General features: G+C 40.0%; 1 protein-coding gene across 1 annotated transcript; it reads right to left on the bottom strand.

The window, feature by feature from the left end:
* Positions 1-388: 388 nt before the first annotated feature.
* On the bottom strand, positions 389-10,391 carry LOC146673780 (sialoadhesin-like; the record flags this gene model as incomplete). The annotated part of the gene is made up of 10 exons (XM_085384707.1): positions 389-479; positions 5,560-5,702; positions 6,032-6,086; positions 6,966-7,047; positions 7,326-7,589; positions 7,704-7,952; positions 8,075-8,305; positions 8,431-8,784; positions 9,693-9,917; positions 10,031-10,391. Coding segments are annotated over 10 exons (2,055 nt in total), but the record flags the coding sequence as incomplete, so codon positions are not given.
* Between the last annotated feature and the right edge of the window lie 953 nt (positions 10,392-11,344).

Raw genomic sequence — 11,344 nt, 5'->3', positions numbered from 1 at the left:
TTAAAGTAGCCATGCACACAGTAATAAATATCACAAATGATAAGTAACATAATATAAATAAACACTACAGATGCTATAATCTGATTTCTGTCTTTTAGTTTATTAAAAAGTGAAGCGCCACACACTAGTTTGTGTCATTATCCAGATGTACATAAGCATGATTACACAGTAACACAATCATACCAAAACTCTGTCTTGATAGTTTCCACTTTCTATTTTGAATCAGACATACTGAGACAATATTCGGGATAAATAACCATGAAAACAATTTATTTATTCAGTTTAGAGGTTTACACGTCACATCATTAAAATCACAGAGCCTGTTTCCTTGGAATTGTCCACTTGATGGCGCAGTAGAGCAAACGAATCATCACAATGCTCAGAACCATTAGTCGATCAGTTGGATGGAAAGCTTCAGTTCATCACGAGGCTTCATCTCACCATCACTAGTGAAGAGACAGGGGGACTGGCCATCCTCCCTGTGTCAGAAAAGAGCCCAAGTTAGAGCTGCTTACAGTTAATCATTTGTCAGTAACCTAAATATGTGTAAAATGAGAATTTGTAAAAGTACTCACCTGTCCTGGTTGCTTCTTGCAGGATTTGGAGCAAAAGAGTGAAAGCAGCTCAATCACCTGCTTAAGAGCTCCTGGAGCAGACCAGTGTGCCAAGTTAGGGAGTGTGGTTAAAGAGGGTTTTAATTTAGATAGAAATGGTTGAAGCTTATGTTATTGGTTTGTTTATAGTACGTGTTGGAAATATGTACATGTTTGTTATGTGCTTTAATGTTATTGTATGTTTGTTTCTGTGGAGGGTTATGTTTTCATTTTGATTAGTTAACCCCTATACTTGGGCTAGTCCGGATGCTCACCTGAATAGGTAGAGTATAAAAGGAATACATTTTGTTTTAAAAATTGTTGTTAGTGTGCCTCCTTTAATAAAGTGCCAGTCCATGGATATATTTTATTCCAGTCTCGTGTCATATTATTGGAAAGAACCTATGACCGCCGGCCAAAACTGACAGAGCTATGTAGAAAAAAAAATTATTTTCCTAAGGAGATCTATTTTCTTCGCCATACAGTTTGCCAAGAAAAGCATATCAGAACCTATGATTTGCTCTTGATCGTTTTTTATCCCACAGGTACATAAGGCAGTAGTGCAAATCACTGTGCCAAGATGCTTCTGGTAGATAACGTTATTATGATATTTCGTTAGACATGCACTTGAGGTATGATAATCAAACCCTTTGACCTTCAGTGTACTGCGGGACCAGAGACCTCCTCCACTCAGCAGAGCAACAACTTTGTTCCAATGTGCAGCAGAGGGCCCACTTGGTTTGCTTCCATATCCTCTGGCCATATCACAGGTGATGCTGTACAAATTACACTACAACCTCAGCTTCCTGCCCAGGTACATGCCGTGGCTGACATCCAGGGAAGTTTTGAACCCTGAAAGACTGCAGTGAAAGATTGCAGCAGAGGAAGTCAAGGTTATGTTTAGATGATGGCTCCAAAAGGTGAAGAACACCATGTAGAGCAGGGAATTAGTTGAACATGATGAACTTTCATTTGCCAATTTATATATAAAAGCAACAATATTTTCAGTCACAATGATGACATCAAGGGGTGGCAATACATTTTTGTATGCGTTTTATTCTCCTTCAACAGAGTTTCTCTTTAACACCGTAACTTTTACAAGAAAGTTTTATAAGGTGTTCTGTCGCTGGACTCTTTGGAAACTTTCTATCGACCATAAGTTAATATGATTTTGATTTTGAATGTTTGTAAAAGGACTTTCTAAACTTTATTCAAAATAGGGGTATAAACAGATTAGGTATTACTGTAATAACTAGAATTATATGATTAATAATTATGAAAAAAATTACACTTGCATACATATAATTACACTTTATAACTGTGAAGGAGTAAAAGTGCCCTGTTTTCTTCTTTCATTGTATTTGTCATTATCTAAAATAATGTAGAATAAATATCAGCTGGAGTCACGTATAAAACTATTTTCCCCAGGAAGTAGTTACCAGGTCAACATGTCCTCTAGTTATCCTCGTGGTTGGACTTGGTTCTATCGTCGCTGCTTTGTCTATATTCCAAGAGCCATGAGTTGGGCTCACGGTGATGTAAGTTCCTTCTAATTGTATTGCCTTCAGTACTTGAGAAAAATATCTTAAAACACATTTGCTCTCTCTGTCTCTTGCAAGTGAAGAGAAACAGCTTGTCCATGGGGGGCCACCTTGCATCTGTGCACAGCAGCAGCGAGTACCTTCTGATTCAGAAGCCTCATGGCTTCAAAACTACTTGGATTGGAGGAACTGATGCATCTGGGGTACTTTTATTCATCCATCCATTCGCTTCCGCTTATCCTTTTCAGGGTCGCGGGGGGCGCTGGAGCCTATCCCAGCTGTCATAGGGCGAAAGGCGGGGTACACCCTGGACAGGTCGCCAGTCTGTCGCAGGGCTAACACACAGGGACAGACAACCATTCACACTCACATTCACTCGCACATTCACACCTAGTGGCAATTTGGATTATCCAATTAACCTATCCCCACAAGCTGCATGTCTTTGGACGGTGGGAGGAAGCCGGAGTACCCGGAGAGAACCCACGCAAACACGGGGAGAACATGCAAACTCCACACAGAAAGACCCTGGCCTGATGGTGGGATTGAACTCAGAACCTTCTTGCTGTGAGGCAACAGTGCTAACCACCGTGCCACCGTGCTGCCCTACTTTTATACTTATACTTTTATTCAATCGTTACATTTTTTTTCCTGTTTCACAAGACTTTGGTTAGGCAAAATCTTTTGGCCTGCCTGAAATAATGCTATCAACTCCTGTCTTCTAGGAAAATGTTTGGTTGTGGAATGATGGGAGCCATTTCCGCTATACACACTGGCGCCCGGGAGAGCCCAGTAATGGCTATGGCAAGCAGTATTGTCTGCAGATAAATTATAGTTGTAATTCAGAGTACAATATTTAATATGAATGCTTTATATATATGACTTATAAAAAATAAAAATGCATTTACTGATTTCTGCAATTGAACTTTCTTAGGTTAGAAGCAGCCTTGACGTTATAATTTCCATTATAGATTTAGAAACCAGACTGTTCAAGTGCAAGACTTCATACCTTTAAATGTGCATTTGAGACATGACCCATTGCAAATTCCTGATGCTTACTTCTGCTTTTCTGCATACCTCATACACACAGTTTAAGTTCATTGAAAGGTCGTATGTCTATGTATGTATAGCTGGAAACACAAACACACAGACAGGCGTATAAAACTGTCACATGGTTAACTGAATTATGTGTAACCTCTGTTGTCAATAAAAGAGTGAGGTGGACGCAGAGGAGTTCGAGTTGCTTGGACAGGCGAGTGACAACACTGCTCTCCAACGCTCCCCTAGCAAGTAAAAAGTACACTAGTGTCTGTGTGGTTGCTTTCAGTAACAGCTTCTGTTTACCAGCAGGGTTGACTTAATTTTGTCTGGCCGTGCCCAGGAGTGGACAACAGCCCTTTACGATGGCAGGTTTCATGCCTGCAATAATTAAGCCTTGTTTGTGGAGGAGTTAAAGAAAAGCTTTGATCCCCCTTTTCAGGAAGTATAGGTGGAGTCAAAGTTACTTCATTATAGTTGTAATTCAGGGTAATCAGTCCATGTGCCACTTTATCTCAGAGTTCTGTGATCCTGCTACAAAATTGACCTGGGGAGATACGGCGCCCCGGTCATTTTTTATGGAGAGGTTGGCCGATTACATCCAAGATGAAATGGCACTACGTGAGGCGCCCAAGACTCTGGGTGAGACTGTAGATCTTGTTCTGCAGGTAGACCAACAAATTGTGTCATGGTTTCTTCATGCTACAGCTACAGCTCCACCACATCCTCCATCCTCTGAAAGAGCAGCTGCTAATGCCAAAAATATTTCCATCAAGGAGCCTATGCTTCTGGGGAAGCTATCCAAAGAGGAGAGAAAAAGAAGCTGGTGTGAAGGGCTTTGTGCTTACTTTTGGTTGGTTTGACATCTCTGCACCAAACAATCAGGTGACTGAGAGAAATGCCTGTAGTCATTCACTTTGGTAATTGTGAACATTGATGGAGATGTCCTCCACAGTCACACTTAATACTTGTATTTCCTTAACTTGCATCCAACACGACTATGTTCAGTTTAAATCCAGCTTCCCTTTATGGTTTGTGGAAAATTGTGTTAAACCATTGCTCAACGTATGTCTGCATGAGAGGAGATAATTCTGACGTACTTGTAAGAAGACTTGATGAAAAGGAAACCGACCCTGTAACTTATTGAAAGCAGGTCACTGCTGCATTTAGGGCTAATAAAAACAAGACCATGTAGTGTCCATTGTGAATACACATGCACTGGGATATTCCAACTCTGATTGTGTAACTCAGGAGGCAACGAATTTGCATGGTTCAGTCCTTGCTGACAGTAAAACCTGTTGGAAGCAGCAATTCTGAGAGTCGTTGGTCATTTGCTTGAGTGTTTCCCTAAAGTGCAAAATCAACAACCCCAGCATTTGGTTTATTACACATGGGCCAAAAGTGCAAGTCACTCTTTACTGATGTTACAATATGGCTTTATGGAGCAGACGTGACCTCGTGTTCTCAGGTTTCTGCCATAACTTTTATTATTCGCATAACACCTCCCCCCTCTGGCTTCCACATGAACTGCAACAACTATTCATGCACATCATGACATGCCCTCTTTTTTTCCCTATTGATAAATACCACTTCATTACTATTCATACTACAACTAAGTAGTTATTAAATAATATATAAAATATTAAATAATAGAAAAAATTCCTGACCATAAAAAATAAAGCCTTTACAATGGGTTCATAACAAAAGCTATTTTTTGCCAACATTACTGTAAACAGAAATTTTATAAATAGAGGACAGGTTGGGCAATAAAGTACCAATTAAATAAATTACCATTTCTTTATTATCTGGAAAAACTGAGACAGCCACAACTTTACTTTTTTTTGTCAGAAGGTGGCACCAGAGATCACTAATCTGTCTCTTTGAACTTTAAACAAGATATTTAAACAACAGTTAACCTAAACTGTGATACAGTTAGTGTGGGAAATAACATCTTTGTTCCTACTAACTACTGGTGAGATAAAGCAACAGAAAGAGACATTTCAAAATTGATCATACATACAGCAAAGTACTCGGTTATGAGCTGTGATGACGAAGAAATAAAAATACACAAACATAAAATGAGAAGTTTGTTCACATTAGATTTAAGAGATGCTGGTTGTACTTTATGGTCCTTTTGGAGGTTTGTGTTGATGATTTATATTCATGGCAAGTCACTTATTACCCCCAGAAACAGAGGAGCCTGATGAAACACACAGCAGCTCCAGGCTGTGTTCATACTCTGGGATGTTTGTTAACGGTGCTGTACAGTGCAGAGGCATCCTCCACAGCAGCTTGGTGTTTTGATCTGTGAAGTAAACAATAAAATGATACTACTATTGTATGCAAAGTATTAAAACAATAAACTTGAGGTGCAGTTATCCTGTGCTCACCTTCTAGCACTTCTGACATTCATGGTGGAGTATGTAACACTCTCTTCCTGGTATCTGTCACGCTGAGCTGAGCTGGAGTTGGAGTTAGCAAAGTCTGGCCGGTTTGTACTAAATTGTACAGCAGCATATTGAATTTCATCCGTCTGTCAAACACATGGATGAACATTTTTTAGGGCTTTTTGACTTTTTGCATACGGAACTAATAAACTAAAACCGTTAATATCATAACACTTTCTTCCTTCCTCCCCTCTTACAGTTAAATATCTGTTACTACCTCAAGGTGTCTTGATTTTGCTAACAAGTTAATGCAGAAAAGCATGAATGTGGAAGGACGAGATGAATAATATGGGTGAACATTGATACAATGGATGTAATCAGTCTGTGTGATGGGTTGAGCTAATTGGTGACTCTGAAGTCTGAACATTATGTTTTAGGATGTTTTCACTGGAATATCTGAAGTCTCATCACTCACCTGTGCTCCGTTGTCTGGCCTCTCTGCAGCCTCTGATTGGTGTTTCAATGATCTTCTGATAAGACAATAACATACACATTTCAGCAAACAGGATGGATTCATGTTTTAATGATACAAATGTCCAGTGGAATAAATTCCCAAACTATGAACAAGATAAATTATCACAGCTAACAGAAGCAGTCTTCAGCCAACCTAACCTGCAGGAAAGTGATGTTATGAGCATAAGTTGTAATGTAAATATATCAGAAAAGTGCAGAAAAGTCTGGATAAACATTCAAAGGAAGTCAAAATTAGATATAAGGCCATATCTCTATGCAGCTCTCTTTTAAAATTGTTGCCAGTATAAAAGGTTTTGGCTCACAATTATTCTGCAATTTTCAAAACGAGTGAAATCCATGGACTGAGATGGTTAGTCATAAGTTTTAATGCTACACAAACCCTTTGCTGTATGTTTTTCCAGCACTTATTGCTTGCTTGCTTGTTTAGCGATGTTCTTATAATCTGTACTAACTGATCAGCTTCACACCATGTACCATAACTTTTAAACTTGTCAATGACATTGTCAACAAAGTCTCAGAGGACTTTAAGTTTCTGGAGTTGACTAATAAAATGATCTCTTAGTTTTTGGTCTTTTCTGTGCTCTCAGTGTGAACCTGTACATCTACAGAATTAATATCTGTCAGATGAAGTCATTTCAATGTTTTGTTCATTCCCAAAAGGTTGCAACAATTGTGATTACATTTTGCAAAACCCCGACAACGCTGAAGGATTACATCACATGTTTTTGTTAAAGATGCCATGAAATCACACAAACCTGAGAAAAACTAGGTTATGAGACTAACATATCAAAGTTGAATATTTCTGACTATTGTCTTAAGATTGACTTGAACAAAAAACACCTTTAAAATCCAAATCAGTTATTAAAACATCCCACCTAATCCAGAGCAGGAGAAAGAGGAGTATGATGACCAGAGCAGGAACAGAGACTGAGAGGATTATAGGAAGTTCCCATGAGCCTGGAAGTAAGTGAAACAAAAACATTGAACTTGATGGGTTAATCAGTGATTGATCATTAAATAATACAATTTTCTCTAAAAATGTTAGAATATCAGGACTTAATGCTGTGAACTAAAACCAAAACTGGATAATCGAGGATTCCAGGATGTTTTTTATTTTTTCAGCTAAATTTTATTTGTGAAAAATTACAACAGTCCCCTCACAGTAGTTTTTATTGTGAGGTGAAAACCAAACCATAATATTATCAGTTTCAACATCAGGTGCATCAGTAACTTACCTGTCACAACAGTGAGATGATGGGAGGTGGAGCTGCGACGTCCTCGTGTGTTCTGGGCTTCACAGTAATAACTCCCACTGTGTTCAGGTCTGAAGTCAGTGATGATGAAGTTCTGTCCAGATGCTTTTGCTGAGTCATCATCCTCCTTGTACCAGGTGTAGTTAGCTGCTGGGTTAGCATCACTGCTACAGGTCAGAGTCACTGAACTGCCCTCCACTAACTCACCAGAGGGACTGACTGACACAGAGGGATTCTTTGGAGCATCTGGAGGAAACCGAGAAAAAATATTTACATTCAGTGTGAGAAAATTTCCACCAAGAATGAAAACATTACAGGAAACTGTTATCAAGACAGATCAATCTGCTGCTGTTTACTTACACTGGACATCTATGAATAAAGACACAGAGAGCTGATCCTCAGTCTTGCAGTCGTAGATGCCTCTGTCCTCAGAGCTGATGGAGGTGAAATTATAAATACCTTCTGGTGTTAGAGGCAAGATTTGGTTGCCTTTGTACAAAGTGTTCTTAGCTGCTGGATTAGCATGTGTGCGACAGGTCAGAGTGACTGAACTGCCCTCCACTATCTCACCAGAGGGACTCACTGACACAGAGGGAAGCTTTAAAGGATCTGCAGATAAAAGATTTCTTTATTAAAGTTGGCGTTTAAACTCATGTAACATTACAGCATGATAAACTGTAGCTGGCTTGGAGCTGTGATATGTTGTTGGTGACACAGTGAATAAAACTCACACACTGATGGAGAGCGGTAATCCTCGTATCCAGAGAAAGCACAGGAGATGTTGTCTCCAGGATTAAAGTAGTCTGTATAAGCAGAAGTTTGCTGTGTCGTCTTTTTCTGTCCGTTCTTGAACCAGACGTAAGAAAGACGACCAGCTGGACTGCAGCTGCTTTGACACTTCAGCTCTGCCTCAGTCTGAGTCTGCTGGACTGATATTATTCTGCTCACCTTCACCTGCAGAGCTGAATATGACAGCACGGCAGTGACATCATGTAGAGAGAGGCTTTATGTGTGGATATGTAAGTCTACCTTTGATATCTGAGATCACAAAAACAAAAACCTGCTAACAGTGTGTGTTCTTCAGTACCTGTGACACTCAGAGTTGTTCCAGGTAAACTACTCTTCCATTCAAAGCTTTGTGTTTTGAATTTAAAGTGATACTCGGCTGAATCCCTCTCTGTCAGGTCTCTGATTCTCAGAGTGGAGCTTCCTCTCCCTGTTTCAATGACCTCAACACGACCTGCATAGTGGGAGTCTGTTCTGAGGTCCTCGGGGTGTGAGCGATGCTGCCACTGATGACTACGTTCAGGACTGAACCAGAATTTGGACACAGCAGGATGTGTATGACTGTAGATGCAAGAAATGTCCACTGATGAACCTTTGAGGGCACAGATGCTTCTGCTGGTGTAAGTCACTCTGTTACAGGTTTGATCACCAACACCTAAAATATATGAAACAGATTTGTTAGAGGAAGATTTGACTGCAGCACCACAGAGCAGGAGGCTGTTGGGACTTATTGTTGATTTATTGGCTTCACTGAGATTTAAAATAAACATGAAGATGCAGCACAGCAAAGAAGGACTCATCCAGGCTGGAAAAACTAATCAGGAAGGCTAGCTCTGTGGTCGGCATGAAGCTGGACACTCTGGTGACAGTGGCAGAGAAAAGGACACTAAAAAAGCTGCTGGACATTATGAACAATGCTGGGCATCCTCTGCACATGGCCATTAACAACCAGAAGAGTCTGTTCAGTGACAGGTTGCTTCTCCCCAAGACAAGAACTAACAGACTTAAAAACTCCTTTGTCCCACACGCCATCAGACTGTTTAACTCCTCTCTGGAGGGGAGAGGGAGGGGAGACAGAAGGACAAAGGCGGGGGGAACAACTAAGCTGTAGTGCCTCTTCACCTCACTGTACAATAACTTGTGCAATACTTTTGTTAATAGTCAATGGTGCAATAGACTCAATACTTGAAATGTGCAATTCACTTGTATTTTTATTTTTATTCCTATTTATTCTATTTATCCCCTTCGTATATTTTATTTATATTTGTCTCTGTATTTATATATGTGTGTGTGTGTGTGTGTGTGTGTGTGTGTGTGTGTGTGTGTGTGTGTGTGTGTGTGTGTGTGTGTGTGTGTGTGTGTGTGTGTATATATATATAATATTCTGTAACTGTAACTTCTGTCGGTGCTGTGCTTTTTGGAAACCGAATTTCCCAGAGGAACCCACCCGAGGGATTAATAAAGTTCTATCTTATCTTATCTTATCTTATCTTATCTTACATCTTTTTTATTAGAAACAGAAATTAATGATGTTTTGTCAGTGTAAGACTGAAGTAAACTCACACACTGAAGGAGAGGGAAGCTTCTCGTATCCTTTTACAGCACAGGAAATGCTGTCTGTATCATCAAAGTATTTTTCAATAGAAGACTCCTTTCTGTCAATATTCACTTCGTTCTGGTACCAGACATAGGAAAGAGGATCAGGTAGACGACAGCTGCTCTGACACGTCACCTTCTTCCAAGTAGGATACAAGGTTGGCCAAGTTTTTATCACTTGTGCCTGGAGAACTAAACATTATACACAGCAAAATATAAAATATACACAACATTCATAGCTTGTAGTGTCCCAAAGTTTAAGCAAAACTTTTTATTTTGAAAACATTTAAATATAAAAAGCTGACCTGTGACAGACAGAGTGACTCCAGGTGATCCAGTATATTTCCCTCCTCGTTGATTTGTCACAAATCTGAACTTGTACTCAGCTGAGTCGCTCTCTCTCAGGTCTGTGATTCTCAGAGTGCAGTCTTTGTTATCACAGTGATACTGAACACGACCTGCAAACTCTGCCTCTGTCCTCACATCCACAAATTCATCACCTTTCATTTTAGTAAACCACACAGCTTTTTCAACTACAGTCACGTACCCATTCAGTCTGGATGGGTACGTGTAGGTGCAGCGTATGTCCACTGTTGATCCTTTTAAGGCACAAATCTGTGTAGAGGTGTAAGTCACTGACCAACCATCCTCACCCTGAACAGCTGAAACACATCAGAAACAAAACAATGAATTCTTCTGCTTTTAAAGGTGTGTCCACGCTCTCTGCAGTTAATCTGTATGTGAGCTGAGGCAGGAGGACACACACTCTGAAGGTGCAGCGAAGGAATTTCACCTGTGAGCCACGAGGAGGCTGAACTGAAGAGAAAAGTTTCTGTGAGAAAAGAGATGTGACAGAAATAAATGAGAAAAGCAGAAACTGATGTGTGGAACTTTCCAGCTGATGGGAAAGTTTCTTACATCATCTCAGGTAGCAACTGTGTGCAGGCAGGAAAAGACCCAGATGCAGACTCGGAAGTGGAGCGTAACTCAAAAAATGGCTTTATTTACAGACTGGGGAAATAAACAATACAAACCTAAACTGGGAAAAGCTAGTTAGCTGACCACTCAGGAAACACATGGAAAATTCCACAAAACCAGGGATGACATGATACGGAACTGAGTGAGACATAAATACACAGAAAGCTAACAAGGAACAGCACAGGGGACACAGCTGACACTAATAATATTGATGAGACGGGGAAAGACCAAACACAATATGATGTACACTGACGAGAGACTGTTAAAGTAAAACAGGAAGTACACAACAGACACACCGACCCAGAATAGACACTGAACAGAAGTAAACCAACACAGAACATGGGGGTACAGGGTCCAAAAGCTAAGCAGTAGAAATCTCAAACCAAGGAGAACAGAAGAGCTGAAACCTGAAACACAACCATCCTAAGAAATTAAAAGCACAACACTCAGTACACTGGTTTACTGACCACGGACCATGACACAATAGTGCTCAGCCTATGTCTGCATCTGAACAGTTATTTATGATGTACTTGAAGAAAGACTTGTCAAACAGAAAAAAATACACTTGAAAAAGAAATTGACTGTTAAAGAAGTTTAACAGAAACTATTTTCTCTTCAACTTTTGCATAAACAGAGCTGGA

This window comes from Rhamphochromis longiceps, linkage group LG3 (assembly GCF_057381845.1).
Source record: "Rhamphochromis longiceps isolate RC_006_pf linkage group LG3, R_longiceps_female_GT1.1, whole genome shotgun sequence".
Classification (NCBI taxonomy): Eukaryota; Metazoa; Chordata; class Actinopteri; order Cichliformes; family Cichlidae; genus Rhamphochromis; species Rhamphochromis longiceps.
Note: the sequence above shows the minus strand (reverse complement) of the source record. Positions and strands in the feature narration are given on the sequence as shown.